Raw genomic sequence first — 23,897 nt, forward strand, 5'->3', positions numbered from 1 at the left:
GGTCGTGCCTGTTCTTGTATTCCTTCTGGGCTAGTCTACTACATAGAGATAATGACAGCTGGAATTGGTTGGTCAGGGAGATCTTAAAAAAATCTACTGAGAGCATATTAATGGCAGCCCAGGAAGAAGCCACTCACACTAGGTCCATCAAACACTACATCGACAAAACTGCAGAATCGCCGATGTGCAGAATGTGTAATAAAAAGAGAAGAAACATTAGCGCATATTGTATCAGAATACCCTCTGCTATTTCAACACCAATATAAAAAATTGAAACACGATAAAGTCGCTCAGGTCCTACACTGGAATATATGCAAACTCTATGCATTAGACCACAATGTGAAGTGGTATGAGCATAAACCAGAAGTGGTGCAGGAAAACAACAATGACTCACATACGAAGTTTCTCCATCTTGTGTGCACATTCCTACAAACTAGCAATAGTCATACAAGCAGAAACGGCTTGCTACTTACAGTTATAACCGTAGTAACAAGGAAAAAGTAAACCAACGCACACACATACACACTACCAAATACTCATATACGTATATTGGTTATATGTGCATATATTCACACTACAAACATTTTGACTTGTAGCTACAAACCTTTCTTCATCAAGCACATGTATAAATGACTGAAAATAATTTTTATATTCTTATCTCTTATATAAAAATGTTTTCACTTTGCTCAATCCTTCATTTACAAAACTCTGTTTATGTTTCAGGTCGCACTTGCTAACTGGTGACTCTTCTATTCTTTCAATGTTTTCATTTATTTTCATTTTTATACAAATGCCCGTTTATAGCCTTCATTTTCTTCCTTCACTAAAACATAACTTTTATAACCGAAATTCACATTAAATGTTGGCTTCGATCTTGACTATACTCAACCATGCTATCGTCATCCAAAATGACCTCTACCAAGACTCATTTATTCATTTAATGTAACCAAACAAAGATTTCATTTTCCTCTGAGGTCATCAGATCTAAACCTGTCTTTAAAACTTTTACTAAACATCCATCGTATGATTCTCATATATTTCTTTCCATGCAACTCAAGTCATCAGATCTAAGTCTGTCTTTCAAAGAACATTTTTAATTCACATTTCTAAGTCTAAAGGTATGCCGGCTTATAAATTACAGTCAAATGCGCTTCACTGTTCCCAAACGAGATAATTTTTATTTAAAACCATGAAAATAAAAACATTAAAAACAGTAATTTTTAGCTTTAAAACACTGACTTCCAAACTAAGCTATCTCTGGACAGGTCTTTATTTATCCCTCACATCCATTTTTATTATTTCCTCACACGTTTTCTTTGAACTAAACCTACTACCTCAACTGTTCTACATCTACTAACCAAAAACTGACATCTATTCTTTCAACGTTACCATACCATCAACGTCTACTCTTCTGCACATGTCTCCCTATACTGCCCAGATTTAATCTTTCTCTGAGGTCATCAGAACTAAGCAAGTCTTAAAAACTCATACTACACATCCATCATATGATTTTCATATCATTTCTCTCCATGCAACTCATGTCCTCAATCCTAGGTTTACTTCCATACATCATCATACTTCATATACATGCCTGACAGACTCTTCCGTTTTTCAACAGTGATAATGCTATGCTGGTTAGTAATGACAGACGTTTCCTATGTAGCAGAGCGTGTATGAGTGCATGGGAAAATATCAGCAGGAGCTGTACGATAACTGGCTTGTGAAGATATTAGCAGCAGTAGCCGAAAAAGCACATATGCAAATTAGAAAGTGTGCGCAGTGTGAGAAGAAATGAAAGCAAGGACAGTACATGGTCAGGGAGAAGTAAAGTCGGTGCTCGAAAAGATGGACATGTAAGGTCGAAGGCGAGAATTGGCTGGCTAATGCCAGTATAAAGTCGGAGAAGAAAAGTCACCAGGCAAGATGGACGTGTGGCCCCATGATGGCAGCAAAACTTTTAAGCTGGTGTCGAAATGGCAGGGTTTTGTTAATCTCATGGTAAACGAAATGAATAATTAGAAAAAAAAAACAAGAAGCATTGGAAAATAATGGTAATAAATGCCTTTTGCTAAAACAGAAAAAAGCTGAGTTGGATTAATTTATTTTTGTTTGTTTGTTGCTTTTCAACGGTACCAGACAGCGGTGGGGGTCCAAGAGACATTTGAACTGTAACGAATACGATTCAAGTGTAACGGCCATATTACATGAAACCTTATTCCTTCCACTCATAACTCTTGCAATCATACCAGCATCATTAATTTGTTTTCAAAAACTGTTCTAAAACCAAATCAAATCTTTCCATGATAAATAATGTAAAAAAGATTTAGTATTGGCCAGGTTCAACATTGCTTAAAAGTGTAGGCCCAGAGCAGGTTACTTCATAAAGAGATGTATTACAAGGTATGACTGAATATTATTGAGCAGCTAAAAATATTAACGATGCGCCTTCAATAAGTTTCCAGACTTTTTTTGTACAGACATTGAAAATTTTTGCAAACTCTTGAAAATTCAGTATGTTATTGCTATACATCTTACGAGATGACTGACCAATTTTTATGATTTCAGGTTCAAATGAACAGCTACAGCAGGTATTGGAATACACCCAACTAAAGCTTGATTGTCACAGCTGGTGAATTTCAAAAATGCAATCTAGCTGTGAGGACATTTTAGAAGAAAGATATGCAATAAAATTCTGTTTTAAACTTGGAAGAAATGCCACAACGACGTATGGAATGCTTCAAACTTCTTTAGGACCACTTGCATGAATCGAGCATCAGTTTTTTGAGTGGCATATGAGATTCAAAGAAAGCAGAGAGTCTGTGAGGGATCATTAGAGTTGTGGGAGGAGTAAGGATATCAGAACACCAGTGTTGATTGGCCAAATAAAGAATTTCATCGTGTGTCCATAGAGACAATAAGTACACAGTTTGATGTCAGTGTGGGAACTGTGCACACAATTATTCACAAGAATCTGAAGATGCCGAGGATTTGTGTGCAGTTTGTTCCAAGTGTGCCCAGAGAAAATCAGAAGATTTGCGCAAATGCGCCAGTCCACAACTCCATCCTTGTCACAGACTATTTGACCAAGACCTTGCTCTCCGTGACTTTTGGTTATTTCCTAAGCTCACGGAAAATCTTAGAAGCTGTTGCTATGAGACAAGTGAGGAGATGAAAGATGCTATGATGAGGGTGATTGACACCACACAAGAGGACATACATGAGACCTTCCATAATTTGTTGGAACAGTATAACAAGTGCATTGCAGCCGGAGGAGATTACTTTGAAGGGGGCAAGAGTTTCATGTGTGCACTATCAATAAAAGTGCCCGTACGAAAAAGTCTGGAAACTTATTGAAGGTATCTCGTAGAAGTAAATATGTCATTTAGTCTGTCATGCTTCCATTTTTGAACTCCATTTTTATTTTCCTGTCACGCCTGAGTCCTGAATTGCAATTTTAGATGCATAAACACATCTCTATAAAAAAATCAATCTGTTTGTCTGTCCATCCATTGTTACGCTGATCCGTCACTCTCAGGTTTGAATAGGTTGAATGGAGGGATCCAAAAAAATAGATCCTTTCTTGTTTCATTGTGGATTCGTACTGTGTGCAATCCCGTAAAAGTTGTGCTTTTTACGGAAGCATTTATACGAACAAAGCCGCGCATTGATCGGCATCAGGGTGGAGGCTGAAGATGATGAGGATAACTTAAAACCCTGAAAAAGAAATAAATTTGTGAGAAAGACAAACTCTTGAAACGATTCCCAAATCATTTATGTTTCGAGAATTTTTAAATGAGGATTGATAATTTATAACATTTGAATATGGATTTTATTCTCACAACGTTTTGGTCAATGTAACCTTCGACCTTCTTCAGGTGCGTCTTGTCAATTGAAATCTCAAATCTCCAAAAGACTGTCACTTTTATCCTTGCAGACAATTCTAGTACAAATTTTAGGAATCTTATGTTTTAAGCGTATTCTAGTTTTAGGTGTGTAGTGTTATGTATAGGGCTAGGACAACAGCATATTCTTTTAATTGTTTTGACTCTCGAGTGTGTATGCGTTGATATCTTATATGCTTTTATATAGAGTAATGTGGTTCTCGGTTGATTAACTGTGCCTGTGTTGGATATATATGCGAGAGTAAAAACAATTAAAAGAATGTTCTGTTGTTATAGCCCTAGCTATTACATATTACTCCATATGTGTAACAGAGTGCGTATGAACTCCATGATTAAAATTCTGAGCTTCTAACTCTCAAGTCTCCAACTAACTCTAAGACTAACTCTGTGCTTGATTCTTTGACATCATCGCTCAGGCTACTAACATGTTTTGATTTAAACTCTATTTGCTATTGTTTTCTAAAATTCAAAACTGGCCTACCTTCCACTGTTCAGGTGTATCTTGCCAAACTCTCGAATCTGTACGGAATTTTGAATGGAACACTTTATTTAATCCACAGGATTTGACTGCTTTTGTTCTGTCAGCTATAATCATATGACCATTTTTTTTTTTTTACAAAGGAGGCCACTCAAGGATAATAGTTAAAGAGTGTACAGTAGTCAATGGGACAATCTCATAGTAATCGTTAGACGTGGAAATTTGGTTAATTGGATTAATTAAGGGGAACAGTTCATCAAGAACTTGTTTATGTTGGACTTGAAGACAATAATATTGTAGTCAGTTGGAAAGGAGGAAAATGGAAGAGAGTTCCACAGGCGTGCAGTTCTAAGAAAGAAACTTTGTTCATGGAATCTACGTTTAGGTTTAGGAGAGATCCTTTATGACCTGTGTGAAAGCTCCTTGTGACCCAATAATAATAATAATAATAATAATAATAATAATAATAATTCTGATTTCGTTTATCAATGTCTCCCTGAAAAGGGATGGGATTCATTTCCAGAGGACTTTCCTCAATTCCGGCTCTAAACCAGGAGTTTCCAAGATCAGGGGTTTTTCTAAAGATGTTGGTGGTACCTACAATAGCAGAGGTCTGAAGGCAGCCCAAAACATTGGGGATTCGTAGTTTTTTCAAGTGTCCTTCCAGACGATTTGATACTACTCCTAGCGTACCAACTATGACCGTGATTATTTGTGTTTTAACCCCGTGTATCCACCTTATTTTCAAGGTCGATGGAGCATAATTGCCCCACTTCTCGTTCTCCTTCTCTCTCATGTTCCTGTCCCAGGGTACTGAGAAGTCTATAATCTGCCAGTTTTTTTAGACTTTCTCAATGACGACCAAATCCGGACGATTATGTTCCAATTGCTTGGTCGTTATGACATTTTGTCCCACCATACCTCTACATTGCCATCCTCACTTGTTCTCACTTCATCAGGCACCTCTCCAAACCACTTTCCAGCACACTTCACCCCAATATATCTGGAGCCCCATACGATCATGTCTTTTGTGGTACTCTCTCTGGCCCAATCCGCTACACCCTCCTGCAAGGTACACAAATGACTCTGAAGCTACCACAAATTCGGCATTCTGCAGGAACTTGTTCTCCTAGAACTACTTTTTTGAACAGTTGTGTTCTTAATGACCACTCTTGTGTTGCACAAACAAAAGCTTCAGTACTCTTAGCTAGATATCCAGCTGTAAGCCATTACCATGATCTTTCATCAGTCACATCTGCTACATCCTGGAAGAACTTTCCGTGTATTTTTGTCCTATATAATAATAATACTACTAATAATAACAACAACAATAATAATAATCGCTCAGGTGACTTGAGTGCTAATATAATACAACATCAAGTTTTAAGACCAAAAATTGACAGAGTAGAGAAAATTGACAGGTAGAGATCATTTCACAGACAGTCAGACAGACAAGGTCACTTTTATGTATATACAAAACAATGGTCCATGAAAAATGCAATCATTTGACCCACCTCGTGAGGATCTGCAATCTTCAATCTCGGAGAAGATGCACTTTGAAAAATGAAGACAGGCATAATTAATCTATTATATAATAGATTAATAATTCCCATATTGTGCTCAATTCTATAATAAACGTACCTAAAGAAAGTTAGAGGTTACATTGGATTAGATTATTAATTGTTGTGTGATTGTGTAATCGATTATTATGATGATGATGATGATGATTCTAAAAAAAATATAGTAAACAAAAAGAAACGTTTGAAATAATTTATTGTTTTTTTGTTTATCTTACTTTTTGTGTTGTTACAAATTTGACGCATTCCAACCAAGTGTTGAGAAGGAAACCTCCACAAAGCGCACACTGGCTGCCCTCATTCAGGATCGTTCGCATTTCTGGACTTGCAATGATTTTCTGCCAAACTTTTGGATCACTGCAACAGTAAGAAGAGAAACAGTAGCGTTTGTTAGAAAGCGATTTGAGTCCTTTGTTTTGTTTTTTTTGTTAAGTTTAGTACAAGGCTACCAATAATTATATATATATATATTTTTTTAAGTTTAGTACAAGGCTACCAATAATTATATTTTTTATTTTTCAAATATTAGCAGCTGTGATGGAGAGGGAGGTGAAAGATTGACCGTGTTTTCCAGAACTGAAAAACCTTCATGATTCAGCGATTTAAAAAAAATTTTTTATGTTTTGTCAGTGTTGATTAGATTATGGGGATTTTTTTTTAACGCTGAAAGAAATTTCAATTCAAACATCAGCACGGTTTAAACCCAAACGGAAAAGACTTTGAACTCATAGATGATATATTTTATATTTCATGGAGGGAATTACACCTGCAGTCTAAAAAACAAAGTTAATTTTAATGTATTAATACTTTAAAACAGTGCTCATAGTAATATAGATATATAAAAAGCTCAATAAGTATATTTATCCTAGAGCTATATTAATATTGAGTACAAAGATGAATAATTGTAAATTGTGAATCAGTTTCAAAAGGAAAAACAAACAAAATCAAACCGAGTGTACTATCGTTTCGGAAACGATATTCATTTTATTAATTGAAAATAAGCATAGGCAATAATTAATCTCCTCATCAGCACAAAAGACGGGGTGGGGAGAGAGAAGTTTAAGACACCAAAATAAAACTAGCATTTTTGTAGTAAGTAAGGTGGATAGTCCTCAAAATATTTAAAAAAATAAGAAAGAGGTTCTTAATTTTATGTTGATGATTAGAATTTCAATTCAAACATCATCACGGTTTAAACCCAAATGGAAAAGACTTTGTAGTCATAGATAGGTAAAAAAAAAAAAGAAGCTTTTGAAGAAAAGGAACAGCAACTTTATTTTTTTAATTATCCAAACATAGTTCACATTTTGAATTTTATTCTCACTATATATATATACTAGCAGGGCTACCCGGCGTTGCTCGGGACCGTATAAACAATGAAAAAACAAAAGCAGATATTGAACATATGTTTTATTCTTAGGGGAGAGGAATCTTTCATCTCAAGTTTTAGCGTTACAAACAAACATTTGTCTTTTATATATAGAGATAATGACAGGTTTTTTGGGGGGCCCCCCTCGAAGATAACTGATCAGTTGACCAACTTCTAGTGGTCCGTTTGACGTGAAATTTCGATATTTGTCATCCGGGTGATGGGGCTTCGATATGATATCAAATTTGTGAAGTTTGGTTCCGTCTTTCAAAAGTTTTAGCGTTACAAACAAACATACATACATACACACAGACGTTTGGCTTTTATATATATAGAAGATATATATATATATATATATATATATATATATATATAGTCTTTGAAGTTTTTAACATTTGAAACTATACAAAAAATTATTTTTTATCATTCGTTAAAAAAAAAAAAAAAAAAAAACATCTAGTCAGTAAGTCATTTAATCACCTGCAATCACTGCATCAACTCTCAAATTTACTATAATACCAATTTTTTTATTTTTCAAGGGATCATCAGTTGTTTACCATGAAACACTGTTTCGGGGATTTAAAAACAAAACAGTGTATTACATCATGACTCCCCAGCAGTGTTGATCAAACACCACCACCCTTAATCTTAGGAAGAAGACAAGTTACAAAAATTTTGATCCAATTTCCTATTCTTAATTGCAATTACTAACCTTTTCATAGTATAAAAATGAATTTCTTACCTGTGCGATTCATCAATTTCCACATTTAAAATGGATACATTTTTTAATTTATCAGTCTTGTATTTATAAGATTTGGATTAATCCATTAAACTACTTATCACCCCACTATATATTATATATTTGTAGTCATCGATATACAGTCCTGTTTCGTTATATCACAACTCATCAGTGCCGCTAGACTAGCATCTCTTCCAAGCCAAGGATTGAACCTAGAACCGTCGTGTTGGCAGTCAGCAGTTCTTCCACTCGACCATGGAATCGACGCCCATAAATAACTCGTCGGAATGTCTATTTAAATAGACACCCGCCACCACTTTTATAGTGCTCAAATCGCCTGTTCGTAAACAAACAAACAACGAGCTTCGCATTTTCAACCAATTAAGTAGCGGGTTAAATTATTTACGACAGTGCTCTACCCAAAGAGGGGGGCTTAAAATATATTTGTAGTCATCGACATACAGTCCTGTTTCGTTGTATCACACACACACATATATATATATATATATATATATATATATATATATATATATGGGGAAATATGTCTCTTCAATAATATTTCATGTTTTATTTATACCAATCCTTTAATTTATGAAGCTCGATGTAACTAGGTTCGAATCCCCCCATTAACAAATAAATGACTAAAGTTTATATTCCAAATTCCAAGATGTTGACCATCTTACAATTTATTCCTTTAAGAACATTGACATGCACAATTCTTGACAGCACCTGTTTCGTAGCGCAAAATCATTATGTCAGAGAGAGAGAGAGAGATAGATAAATAGATAGATAGATAGATAGATAGAGAGAGAGAGAGAGAGAGAGAGAGAGAGAGAGAGAGAGAGAGAGATTTCTAATCCTGTATCAAACACTCCAGTTATCTTCAATCCATGCATGAAGATTGGTATGTAGATCTGCTGAGTCCACCATTGGAAATGTGCCATCCAACTCTATTCCATCAAACAAAAACCCATGGAGAAAATTTTCATATGATACCAAATCAAGTATGGGTTAATATGCTTATATCCCTTAGGAGCCTTTATATTTACATTTTTCTATCTCTGGAATAAAGAAGGAAGGGAGATAATATATAAATAAATAACACATGGTTCTTTTTAGATAGCTCAATAATGCAATACGCGAGCTATAAATATTTCTTATAATTCACTGCTTTGCAAGGTATAGACAATCATTTTAATTGTTCATTTCAAGACGTTAGGTTTTATTAGCAACATTTGCATACAATTGTTTTGGTCCATCGCTGGTATATAGGTATATAATGGTTCTTAATTATAATCATACCAACTGGGCAGCTTATCAGAGCAAAATAGTACATACAAAAACTATTTTCAATTCTCAACAGCCTACAGACAGTCCTCCCTTATCAACAGTCTGGTATTCATGGTTTTTGATCCCCCGACAAAATGAGGGTAGACTTGTCCGTTCGTCCATTCACACTTTTCTCAAGAAGTACACCTTAGAATTTTTTGAAATTTTGCACAAACATTGAACATGATATGAGTAAGAAAGTAACAGAACGGATTTTCCAGGAAAACTCTGGTTGCCCCCCGTAGGGGTACCTTTCGGATTAAAATGGCTAAAATTGACACTTTTGTACTTATTAAAAAAAATTGATGGCTTGGATTTTTATAAAACTTTCTGAAAAGTTGTAACTAACTGATTTCTATATAATTTTGTTTGTCTATACTTTGCAATAACACTTGGGTGTGCCCCAGGGACTTTTTTAGGGCTAATAAAAACACTCCATTTTTTGGACTATTTAACCATATTTGTCCAAAAATTTCTGTGTATGTCTATTTAGCAGTTTTGCATGGTGTTGAACTCAAATTTAAATATGTTAAGGCCTTGTGGACTTTGGGGGCTTGATGGGGGGGGGGAAGAATGATGGACTTAGTCACTTCTTTTTTTGCATGGTGCAGAAATATCAAATTTACATATGTTAAGGCCTAAGACTGCACTGTTTTTTAATTTTCACCAGGATTTGACGTTGCCTGGGGAATTTTGGGGCTAAATTGGGAAGGGTACAAATGCTGAACTTAGTCATTTTTCTATGCCTCGTTCACTGTGCACTCATGGGGGACTATGCATGCTCCACTTGTATTTTTTGTACTCTCCTCTCCTGGAAAATTAGTCTGAAGAAAAGAAATTTCCTCAAAATAAAATATACTTACTCATTTTTAATTTCATTCATGATAAATCTGGCCACAATTTCCTGTTAAAAATACACAAAGTAAATTTAAATACTTGAAACACACACACACACACACACACACACACACATATATATATATATATATATATATATATATATATATATATGAGGTTGTGAAAATTAAAAAAAAACATATATGGCTCTACTAACGTATTGAGCACTCTTTATTTTTGTTTTTTTTTATCACATATACCTCTTAACATTATATATATATATAATATATATATATAATATATATGTATATATATATAATACATATATAATATATATATAATATATATATATAATATATATATATATATAAATATATATATAATATATATATATAATATATATATATAATATATATATATAATATATATATAATATATATATATAATATATATATATAATATATATATAATATATATATATATATAATATATATATATAATATATATATATAATATATATATATAATATATATATATAATATATATATATAATATATATATATAATATATATAATATACATATATAATATATATACAAGTAATTTATTTTAATTATTCTAGGGATAACAATTAGTCCATCATCCCTGTATAATCCCACTAAGTTAGGCTCTATAATTCTGCTAATTGTGTACATTATAAATATGCCCACTAGATCGGCAATCTGGGTTGACTCAGCCCAGATTTAATAGAAAAACCATTAAAATAAGTTACTCGTGCACTAAAAACATGGACAGAATAATTAGCACTCATAATAGTAAAATATTAAACAACTCTAATAAAAATAAGGTTACAGTAGACAAATGTAACTGCCAAGTGAAAAATAACTGCCCACTGGACGGTAATTGTAAAGTTGAGTGCGTAGTTTATAAGGCCATGATCCACCCAGAAGATAATAACAGGGAGAAAAAAGTTTACTTCGGTATCTCCGCCGGTAACTGGAAACAGCGTTTTTATGACCATAAACATTCTTTCAATAACTCAGAACTTAAGAACAAAACCGAGTTAGCTAAACAATGGTGGTTATTAAAAAATGAGAACCGATCCCCAGTGGTTTCATGGTCAATCCTATGTTATTCGGATGTTCCAAACGGCTTTAGGCAGAGATGCAGTTTATGCCTTGAGGAAAAAATAAGAATCCTGAAGTACAAACACAATAATCTCTTACATAAACGAGATGAACTGATGGCCAGATGTAGACATAAATGTAAATTTAAAATAACCAATAACTCCAGATCCGACGAACAGATAATTCTATAACGGTAAAGGGACCGAATTTAACACCACTAGATTATTTACGATAAGCCCTCCCACCCCACCCCACTGGCAATTATAGTGCTGTCCGGTATATACTCGATAATAACTACTTAATGATTTGTTGTCCGAAATCTAAGTTGGGTGTACTTTTTCCGAAGTACCTGTTTATCCAAATTACTTATAAATAAATGAGATAGCTTTAAGAAAATAATTTTTCTCTGCAGATAATACATTAGTTATTAAACTGAGTTAAGTCAAAAAGATCAAATACTACCACTAGACATTATTAGATTTAATATAAATTAAAATAATAACTATTTTATTTATTTCTTTACGCGTGCCTGAAAGTACTTTTTGTGTACGGTATGAATAAAAGTATATATTAACCGAAACTATATACGTCCTATGGAATTGGGGGTGATTAATAATGTAATTTTCTGCATCTTAATCAATTAAGAAGTGAAATATTAGTGAGCAAAATTACAACGACCACTATAATCACCAATAAAATTAATTACATAAAAATATATAAAATATTAACTACATAAGACTCAATTTTTTGAATTCATAGTAATATATTACAAATACAATATTTAAATGTATTATAAGATAATATTTATTTCTAACTAGTTTTAACATGATAACATACAGATAGTTTTAAAACTTTATATATAAAATTTTTTTATTTTTTTATTTATCTTTTAATAGACTTACTTTCCATTACTCAATTAACTCTAGGACGCGCGTATAATCTTTACCGTTATAGAATTATCTCCATTTTCTTTCCCTTCTCTTTCTCAGAGATTCTAGACTAATGAAACCATATGACAGGCAGCGGATGGTCACTCTCTTCTTTTTTTCTTTCTTCTTCTTTCTCCATTACGCGCTGTTTATTCTATTTCCTTCTCTCTATATCCGTATATTTCTCCCTCTTCTTCCTAGGTTAGTAAACGCGTGTCAAGGCATTTACGTGTAAGAACGTGCATATTTAGGGGCGTGTGTGTGTATGTGTGTGTGTTGCGTGTGTGTGTTGCGTGTGTGTGTGTGTATCTGTGGTTACATCGAGCTGCCGTTTATAAGTGTCATAATGTTTTTGTTGTTTTTTTTGTTGTTATTTTCTTTTAAAAAATCCCTCCCACCCTATCTATAAAATGTATTAAGTGGATTGCTACTACCACCCCTTCTGGTTTTTTTGACGGTCGAGGCCCGATTCTTTTTTTTCTTTCTTTATTTCAGTATCAAAAATGTAATTGTCTTGTTTAGATGCTTGAAAATACCATAAGGTTGAAATAAATTATTGCATCGACAATTATGTAATTTTCCGTGTTATATATATATATATATATATATATATATATATATATATATATATATATATATATATATATATAATAAAATAAAAAGCTATAGCAAACATCTAAATGACTACTTTAAATACAGTTCCTGATTTCAAAAAAAGAAAAACCAAAAGATTCATCTGCCTTACTTTTAATGCTAGGTTTATTTTTGGTGTCTTTTCAATTCAATAGAAATCCTCCTAAATTTGCTGATGAGGAGACCGTGCTTACCAAAAAAACTATGTATAATTGTTCTACGTGATTTCATGTATACCACAAATAAAAAGCACGGATTTCCGAAACGATCGTACAGATAATTGACTTTGTTGTTGTTCCTTCTTATGAAACTGATTTTTAATTTAATTAAATTTTGATTTTTAAATTTAAAAAATTTTTAAATTATAAATCACATTACTTAATATATATATATATATATATATATATATATAACACAGAAAATTACATAATTGACAATTATGTAATTTTCCGTGTTATATTTATATATATATATATATATATATATATATATATATATATATATATATACATATAACACGGAAAATGACATAATTGTCGATTATGTAATTTTCCGTGTTATATTTATATATATATATATATATATATATATATACATAAATATAACAACTAAGAAAGATGAGGATAAAAGTCCGCAATAAATAAAATTAATAAATAATACTCATCTCAATAATGAATTCCAATTAAATAATATATATCATTGAATTTTTCAGCCAAATGTTTAAGATGACGCCCCTCTAGAAGTGTAAGCCATGTTTAGTTTCAGAACAGTTTCCGATGGTTCGTTGTTCTACACAAGACCTGGGAGGTGACTGGTTTGCAGTAGATAGTTCTCGAGTTGGAATCCACAGAGCAAAAGATTCTTCTCGTGTTGACATGAAGAAAACATGTAAAATTGCTACAGAAAGGTTTAATATTTATGGAGCAATTCTGGTTTCTGATTGGTTGGTAGCAGAACGTGAATTAATTTGATTTGTCAGTTCCTAGCAGCATCGTTTATAAATAGAATCTCCTGACTGTGTGGGATCATACACCATTATACTCAAAAATATTGTAATAGGTGGTCCCTCTTTTTGCGGCACAGGCACAGCATTGCATCTTATTTCCTTTTTCTAGTTTTCTTTGTTCATTCCAAGCCAGTAAGTTAAATTAACCATTCATTTGAGGGTATTATCCATGCAAATGTCATCATTGTTATCATCATCATCATTATCATCATCATATTCGTTTTAACTATATTAAAATTTGACTAGCAGGACCTGTGGGAATTCTTCAGCAGCATCTTTCATATGCAATATATTGCTGCTGGGCATTATATGGACATTCAGTGTAAATGGGGACCTATACGATATTATTGTAGTCCTTTTGTTAAAACTGTAAAAGTATTTATCTTGTCAAAATTATTATTATCACTTTCAATGAAGGCGACTTAAACATATAAAAACGTTACAAAGACAAAGAAAAGCAACAAAAAAATAAGAGAAAAGACTTGGTGGATAGAAACAAACAAATAATTTAATTAAGAAAAGAAAAAAGAAACTTAGAGCCAAAAAAAATTTACAAGCTGTCTGCTGCTAAGATTTTGCTCTCAGCTACAAAGAAAGTCCTTTGTGTGGTAACAATTATGAAAGATAGAAAGAAAGTAAAGACGGGCAGGTTAAAAAGGCCTTTTTTTGATCTACTGCTGTAATATGAGATTCCAACAAATGTAGGATATTTTTTTAAAAGGTTGAAATACTTAAGCAAAGTCGAAAAGAGTTTGTTCCCTTTTCTGCAATTTAAGCACACATTTTTTAATGCCATCTATTTTAAAATAAAAGCCCTCTTGTGTATATTAGTTTTTTTTTTTTTTTTTTTTACACAGTGATCACCACTTATCAAGGCCCGGAAACCACTCAGGGATAAGGGTTATTGCAAGTACATTACGTTAGTGTGGAGATTTGATGAAGTGTTTACTTAAGGGGGCGGTTCATTAGGAATTTGTTAACATTGGACTTGAACACATCCAAGTTGTAGTCCGGTGGGAAGCAGGCAGACGGAACAGAGTTCCACAGGCGTGCAGTTCTAAGAAAGAAGCTTTGTTCATGGAATCCGCGTTTTGATTTAAGCACAGATATAGAGTGGGGGAAATTTTTCACAGTGGATTCAGCTAGACGGGTGTTTTTCGTGAAAGATTGGCGACGGGGGACGAGAGATTGGAATTCAGACGAGCACCTGCCATGGAAATAACGATAAAACAAGGATAGGCTCGCAACGTCTCTTCTGTGGGAGAGAGGTTGCAGGGTAGAGAAAAGGGCATCCCCCACTAAGCCACGAAGTCTATTTTGTACTCTGTCAAGGCAGGATAGGCTGTTTTTAGCAGCTCCTGCCCAGATATGGCAACAGTATTCCATCCTTGGATGTACTTGGCTTTTATATAGATAGAGAATTGCATCAATAGTGAGATATCTTCTGGAGCGGTAGAAGGATCCCACCATCTTTCCAGCGACCTAGTTGAAATATCTGTAGACAGCAATAACTGATTTTCTGAAATAATGTTCTGAGAGTGTTATTTTATAGTGAGGAATTTATTTCCTCATTTTCCTGAAGGATTAATCTGAAAAAAAGTACACATAATTCTTCATATAATAACGCTCTCTGAATAGGCAGAAATCCGGTCAAAAAACTTCCTTGTTCCTTTATTGAGTCCAGTCAAAATAGAAATATTCTTTTCTTTTGACTTAGAAAAACTGCAGCTTGAGATCTATCCATTTTTTTCAGGCCTTAAAAAAAATATCTAATTATAGTGATAGACACTTCCAATTCAATCTTTCCTAGTGAGAATATTTCTCACATGTGTGTTCTCTCCTGCAAGCTGATATTTTTCCGACATATTTAACTGCCTTATCGTTGACAGATTTCTTGAATTTCCTTGAAGTAGATTTCACTCAGCAAGATATGAATCACTTCAACAGTTTAAATTTCACCAGGTAACTTAGATGAGTTCACTTCAACATTTTAATCTTCTGTTTAGACAGAGAGAAGTTAGCACGTCAACACATTTCAAATGCCAAGTTAGAATTGCCAACTTCAGCTTGAAATTTTATCACAAAGCATGGAATGCGCAGATCAATCAATAGGCAGAAAGAAATTAGTCACATGACCAACAACATCAGCAGCAGTGAAACAAACTCGAGAGAAAGGAAGAAGAGGAAAAAAGAGAAAAAAAAATATATATTCCCCCCCCCTTCCCCCACTCAAATTTTCTACAATCCAAGTAATCTTATGAATGTAAGGTCAGAATATATCTGGTTATTACGGTTTATCTCCAATATCCTTATAGGAGGCTGTGATATATATCCATTGTATGGACGCCTGGTAGAAAGCTAAACCCCATGATATCATTATACCATCTTCAAACAGAACAGGTACTACCATTAGATCCTAGCCATAATACGAAGAAGGTATATTTTAGTTTCATGTATGGCCAAAAAGCAACATCAATTTTTTTTATTTTAATTTTTCATTTTACATTGCGTCTTCAGTGATCGGGAGATCCTATCTATTAAAAAGGAGGATAAGATATTTGGAATCAAACATCTAATTTACTCTTCCTTTCTTGGCTGATTTTGCAATGTTAATTTTCATTTCTATATAGCACTGTGGACAAGATAATATGCTACGGACATTACATTTAGAGTCTCTATATACCAATTAAATGTTCGTAGTATGTTATCACCTTCTTTCCTCCTTTTTAATAATAGGATCTCCCGATTGAATAATTTATAATCTGGAAACTTTGACACACGTGTAGCAGTATTTTCTCTGGTGAATCAATGCCCTCCTCCGAGTTCTTCGGCCACAGGTTGACTTATCAGCTAAAAAGGACACATTGATTCATCCGTTCCCTAAAAAGACTTGAGGGAATATCAAGGAGTCAGGACCGGACCTTCAGCCAAGCAACACCTCTCTCCTTGTCCCCTGTCCACTGGACATCCTGCTATAGCATCGACGGCCTCCACTGGAGACAACTGCTATTAGCTGAGAACGACGCAGTACTGACTGACTGATGACGACCTAAAAAAGAACTCTCTGTTCCTTTTTCCTTTTTCGCAGTCTGACCTGCCAGTTCCTGCTACCAATAAATATTCTAAGTTGTTATTGTTAAAAAGAAGTTTTTTTGTTTTTTTTTACATGGGGGTCACCACTTATCAAGGCCCGAAGGCCACTCAGGTATAAGGGTTATTGCGTGTACAGTAATCAATGAGATAGTATTGTAGTAATCATTAGTATTAGGGGTTTTGATAGAGTGCGGTTTGTCAGGAGTTTGTTTACGTTGGACTTGAAGATGTCCAAGTTGTAGTCAGGTGGGAAACAGGCAAGCAGCAGAGAGTTCCACTGGTGTGCAGTTCTAAGAAAAAAGCTTTGCTCATGGAATCTACGTTTAGATTTAGGCACAGATAGAGAGTGGGAAAAATTATTGACAGTAGTTTCAGGCAGACGGGTGTTTCTCGTGAAAGATTGGCGAGGAGGGACGAGGGATTGGAGCTCAGACGAGCACCTGCCATGGAAATAACGATAAAACAAAGACAGGCTCGCAACGTCTCTTTTGTGGGAGAGAGGTTGCAGGGAAGAGAAAAGGGCATCCCCCACTAAACCACGAAATCTATTTTGTACTCTGTCAATGCAGGATAGGCTGTTTTTAGCAGCTCCTGTCCAGATGTGGCAGCAGTACTCCATCCTTGGATGTACTTGGCTTTTATACAGATAGAGAATTGCATCAGTAGTGAGATATCTTCTGGAGCGGTAGAAGGATCCCACCATTTTCCCAGCATCCCTGGCAACAAATTTGATGTATGTGTTCCATTTCAGATTGCTGTTCTTTTGTGCTGTGCTTTTTTAAATTTTATTAGGAAGGTAAAAGAATTACTTTTCTAAACACATATGTACATACATGCATGCATGTGCCAAAGGTACTAACGGTATTGATATATAGATAACAGCAACATCTGGTCCACACTGATATATAGAAGTGAAAATTAACATTGCAAAATCAGCCAAGAGAGGAAGAAGAAATTAGATGTGATTGATTCCAAATGTCTGAAAAAAATTCTAGGGATCAAATGAAAGATCAAATTTCCAACCGTGAACTCAGAGACTGCATGAACCAACAAGTAGTATCGTCAATAATCTACAAACGATGTCTAGGTTGGTTCGGACATCCCCTAAGGTTGGCCTTGGAGAGAGTTGCCAACCAAGCGCTCTAATAAACCTCTAATGGGAAAAGACGAAAAGGAAGACCAAAAATGAATTGGAAATAGACAATTAAAATGTTATTGCAATCAGAAGAAAACAAACGGATGCTGTGGATCTAGCTTCAGATTGAAAACGATAATTTACTTTGTCTGTCCCATGTGTCAAAGGAATTCCTAAATCTAAGTAAATTAGGACTGTTAGTTTTAATAAGAAATAAGTTCATATATATATATATATATATATATATATATATATATATATATATATATATATATATATATATTGTTACGTTCTTTTTTTTACTCAACTTTTAGCGCAAACACTTCTTCTTCTTGTACTGAATCAACTGGTTTCAATTCCAACAGAGGGTTGCATTCATAGTGGAAGCTTTGCAGGGGAAGACATTCAAACTGAAAAACACACAAAAGAAAAGAAAAAAGATTAATTACGGGATGTATGGTGTAGTTAAATATCTGCAACAAGACTGTGTAGTTGAATCGTAAGGCTATGAAATATCACTGGCGTAGAAAGGGAGAGCATCCTATATCTTTACGAAGCCACAATTCATGCATGCATGCAATATTGTTGCTACATTTTGACTGGTGTATCTACAACTAGTTCCGCCCCCCTCTCTCTCTCTTAGATAGGGTGAAAAAAAGTCTCAAATCTAATAGGTCCCACACTATCAGCCAAGCTTCGACCTCTGTCCCGTCTCTGCAATGTCACATTCTCGTGCCTATTTTTACAAGTACTTTAATGAAATATGCTCTGACGAATTCATAGTACTTTTGCGCTTTCAATGTGCATACTCTCGACTAACCCAACAAGCAGCAAAATCTCACCCCTTCACTGTTGAAGTCCCTGTATGCCAGAAAATCTTCTGCTCTAATAATTTCTTCCCTTGGACTGCTAGAATTTGGAATTCCTTTTTGTTTCCTGTTTCTCTGACTGTACTAACCTGCAAAACTTTAAATGTAATATGAACAGACATCTCATTGCTCAACTTCCCACAGTCTTTTGTAGGTCACGATCCGAAATAGTAGCCCATTTATGTCCCAAGTGGCAATATGCCTTGTTTGAAGTAAAAAAGAGTAAAAAAAAATTTTTTTAAAGAGGAAAGTTTTCTCTTTCATCTGATATTTAACTCTTTCGTTTTCGCCCCTGAAATGCGACAACTTTCTTGAATAAGATCGGTCGAAATATATACTAGCAGATTACCCGGCATCACCCGGGATTGAATGAGATTGATGAAAATATATACTAGCAGGATACCTGGCATCGCCCGGGATTGAATGAGATTGATGGAAATATATACTATCAGGATACCCGGCATCATCTGGGATTAAATGAGATAGGTGGAAATATATACTAGCAGAATACCCGGCGACACCCAGGATTGAATTAGATTGATGAAAATATATACTAGCAGAAGACTCGGTGTCGCCTGGGAAATATGTGTTGTACATTACCCGTCCTTGCGAAGGTAAAATTATTTCATATACATGCTGTAAGTTACCTATCCTAGATGTGTAATATCTGTAAGTTACCTATCCTAGATGTGTAATATCTGTAAGTTACCTATCCTAGATGTGTAATATCTGTAAGTTACCTATCCTACATGTGTAATATCTGTAAGTTACCTATCCTACATGTGTAATATCCATCCTAGGGTAGACAAAATATTCTTTTGCTCAAAATAGCAAATGACAAATAGACATTAAAAATTCCTTTATCCTAAGAATAACAAATATGGTCAAAATCAACTTCAATTTTCTCGTTTATACGATCCCGAGCAACGCCAGATAGCCCAGCTCATTTTTCACTCTGTCTTTACTTAGAAATAAAAATTAATAGAAAAGTTATTTTAAAAAATTTTTTTTTTTTTTATTCAATTTTCATCCCAAACAAGGCACAGCGCCACTTTGAAGCAGGGGCTACTATCAGGGACTTAATTTGCAGGGGCATTATGAAGGGAGATGAGTAGAAAGATGTTTGTTCACATTACACTTGAACTTCTGCATATCAGTACAGTTGGGAAAGCAGAATCCTGGAAAGGAGTTCCAAAGACCTGCAGTTCTGGGGAAGAAACTATTGGAGTAAAAGGCTTTCTTGCACCTAGGGATCTCTACTGTAAAGGGATGAGACTTAGTAGCTTGTCGGGTTTGTCAGGGGTAGTTACGTCGAGGAGGTACAAGTGTTTGCAGTTCGTCAGAGCATTCACCATTAAAGTATTTGTAGAACAGACAGAGGGATGCAACATCTCATCGATGGGACAGAGGCTGAAGCCTAGATGACAGTACAGGACCTATCAGGTTGGCAACTCTCTTTAGAACCCTGTACTTTCAAGCGTAAGTAGTTTTCTAGCACGGTAGAGGGAGCCAACCTTCCTTGCAGCAGCCTTGGCAATGCTCTCAATGTATCTATTCCAGTTCATATTCCCTGTAAACGTTAGGCCGAGGAGTTTAAAAGAAGTACTTTCAGGCAATGTGTTCTTGGCCATTGCTATTGGTGGTAGAGAAAGTTTCTTGTAATTATTGAAGAAAACAAGCTTAGTCTTAGCAGCATTGAATGTGACCATCCATTTTTGTTCCCATTCCACTACAGATTGGAGGTCATCCTCTAGTGTTTCTGCCATTTCCTTGGATATGTGTGCATTTGTTTTCTCCTCATATCTGTTATAGAGAGTGGTGTCATCGGCAAATATACCCATCTCCGATACAATTTTATCAGGGAGGTCATTTATGAATATCAGAAATAATAGAGGTCCAAGGATAGACCCCTGAGATACTCCCGCATTTATGTCATATTGTTTAGATGTACGACCGTCGAGGACAACTTGGATTTTTCTCTTACTTTAGAAGGATTTAATTACATTATGAATTCTTCCAGTGATTTCATATGATCTAATTTTCCTTAGAAGACCATCGTGCCATACCCTGTCAAAAGCCTTAGATATATGAAGGGCTACCGCTCTACCCTCCCCTGTTTTGTCCAATGAACGGTATATACGTTCAGAAACTACAGTGAAGATATCTGCTGTTGAACGGGCTTGCCTGAATCCATATTGTTTGTCAGTCAGGAGTTTAGCAGCTTGCTAAACTTTAAATAACCATTTTGAATGACTATCTCTATATCTATAAAAGTGAGAATGTGTGTGTGAGGAACATTCTCAACCTATATACTCAACAAAGTTTTGATCTACAGACTTGAAATTTGGTATATAGAGTATTAAGAGATGCGGAAAACTTTTTAATCGGTTTCCATCTGGAAGAAAGGGATGCTAAGGGATAAAAATTGAAAAACTGGTATATCGGAAGCATCTTTTCTGTTTGCTGTTTCACGAATGTGCATGCATGAATCGTTCACATGACAGATTCCTTCTATTAAGAATAAGTAGGTTTGAAAGCACTTTTGTAAGATCATGTCATGCTGGTCTATGGTTTTAGTCAATAGTTAGAGCTTGAAAGAGACAGACAGAGAGTCAAGCCAATCGGTCATAATAGTTTGAAACACCCGAAGTCCAATGCCATCAAATGTAAGGAGTGATAAAACAGCTTTCCAATGGGGGAGCATCTGTAATAAAGTTGCTAAAAAGATAACGCGATATTTATTGAATCATTGGGATGAATCTTCTTTGCAGCTTTCCATTAAACAAGACTAAAAATGGACCAAGTATGTTTATCAATTGGCCAATGTAAATCCTCAGAGAACTGTCCCCTATTATTTTTAAGATCTGTTCTTTTTTGTTGTAAATATTATATGTCTGTTGTTGAGCTGTATCTGTGAATATATCGACGCATACAAACATGAGAACACTAGACGATCATAGACGCACCATTAAATATATGCATGTTGCATAGATTCAATACGCAGGTAAATACATGAACGTTTATATATACAATCCTCCCGTGTTATACAGATTCTCACTATATTACAAGAAGTGTAAGATAGTTGAATGGTGAGGTTGTTCAGAAGATTTGTTACCTTGCTAACACCATTGGAGCACAGGAGAGAGCTGGTGTGTTAGAAATAATGCCTAAAAAACAAAATATTTTCTTCCCTTGGACTGCTAGAATTTGGAATTCCTTTTTGTTTCCTGTTTCTCTGACTACTAACCTGCAAAACTTTAAATGTTATGTGAACAGACATCTCAACTTCCCACAGTCTTTTGTAGGTCACGATCCGAAATAGTAGCCCATTTACGTTCCAAGTGGCAATATGCCTTGTTTGAAGTAAAAAAGAGTAAAAAAAAATTTTTTTTAAGAGGAAAGTTTTCTCTTTCATCTGATATTTAACTCTTTCGTTTTCGCCCCTGAAATGCGACAACTTTCTTGAATAAGATCGGTCGAAATATATACTAGCAGATTACCCGGCATCACCCGGGATTGAATGAGATTGATGAAAATATATACTAGCAGGATACCTGGCATCGCCCGGGATTGAATGAGATTGATGGAAATATATACTAACAGGATACCCAGCATCGTCCGGGATTAAATGAGATAGGTGGAAATATATACTAGCAGAATACCCGGCATCGTCTGGGATTAAATGAGATAGGTTGAAATATATACAGGAAGAAGAGGAAAGTTTCTCTACTCAGTTTGTAGAAAGGAAAACATGCGCATCATACAAGCACCAACACAGCATCGTTAGAAAGAGCAATCTCTCGGGAAAAAAATATAAAAAAATTAGAAAAAGTCATCAATTATTTCATGTAGAAATATAGTTTTGTTTGAAGTGGGGGGGGGGTCAGATAAAAACCTTGATTTTGATGTGATTTGCAAACTGCGCATGAGCGAATCATCAATACATTCTTTCTTTTTTAATAGCTAAATTTGTATGTTATAACATCTGTGTTCTCTTGGGCCCATCAGTGAAAGGATTCGTTTATTTAGTTATGTGAGTTCGCGCTTGGCATGCATCATTTTTTTTTTTTTGCTTAGAAAATTTTGCTTTTGGTTTCGCTTCCGGCTGATGGCACCCAAGTCCTGTTTTTTTTTTTTTACAGCCAGCAATGCCGAGCGTCCTCCTGCTAGTTTATGAAGAAAAATAAAACTATTTATTTCAGGTGAGTATGACTGCAACTCGCAAAGAAGACCGATTGGTCTGTACTGAGATGCACAAGACTAATCTCTGGTATTTTTAAATACTGTGCAGATCGATGGAATTTTCAAAGAGGATTGAAAACATTTCTTCTTTTAGGACATAATTCAACAATTTTGTAAGGATAGGAGCAAGTTCCAGTAGCAGCAGCTTTTTAAAGACAATGACTGGAATGTTATCAAGACCAGTTGCTTTGCTGGCAACAAGGTTCTTAATAAGTTTAACAACGTGCCGGATATGGATATCACTTTTTTAGTATTTTAAGTCATGAGGAAATTCCAAAAGTGGATGACCTTGATCACAAAGGATGGAATTGGAAGCAAAGTTCTTTGTTATACCTAACTTCAAAAGTATGTAACTTACTACCAGGAAATATTGAAAAAAAAAAAAGAACATATTTACTTCAGGTGGGAAAGAGTTTATTTACTTACTTCAGTTATGTGAGTTTGCGACCGACACGCATTATTTTTTTATCTTTGCTTGATAAAATTTTGCCTTCGGTTTTGCTTCTGGATGATGCCACCCAAGTCCTGTTTTTTTTTTTTTTTTTTTTTGTACGGCCAGCAACACCGGGCGTCCCCCTGCTAGTTTGTGAAGAAAAATAAAAAGGATGGAATTGGAAGCAAAGTTTTTTGCTA

General features: G+C 34.7%; 1 protein-coding gene across 3 annotated transcripts in view; it reads right to left on the reverse strand.

Moving 5' to 3' along the window:
- Nucleotides 1-2,085: 2,085 nt before the first annotated feature.
- LOC145258355 (uncharacterized) overlaps nucleotides 2,086-23,897 on the reverse strand; it is a 49,156-nt gene continuing 27,344 nt past the window's right edge. For all 3 annotated transcript variants that reach the window (XM_080116592.1, XM_080116589.1, XM_080116591.1), the window contains 4 exons: nucleotides 18,462-18,563; nucleotides 10,258-10,298; nucleotides 6,176-6,314; nucleotides 2,086-3,714 (listed from right to left, as the gene is read on the reverse strand). In XM_080116592.1, the coding sequence (XP_079972718.1) occupies nucleotides 3,586-3,714; nucleotides 6,176-6,314; nucleotides 10,258-10,298; nucleotides 18,462-18,563 (411 nt within the window). In that variant the 3' untranslated portion in view covers nucleotides 2,086-3,585. The remainder of the gene's footprint in view (nucleotides 3,715-6,175; nucleotides 6,315-10,257; nucleotides 10,299-18,461; nucleotides 18,564-23,897) is intronic.

Source organism: Euprymna scolopes, chromosome 33 (genome assembly GCF_053919585.1).
Source record: "Euprymna scolopes isolate OS-2025 chromosome 33, ASM5391958v1, whole genome shotgun sequence".
NCBI classification, from domain to species: domain Eukaryota; kingdom Metazoa; phylum Mollusca; class Cephalopoda; order Sepiida; family Sepiolidae; genus Euprymna; species Euprymna scolopes.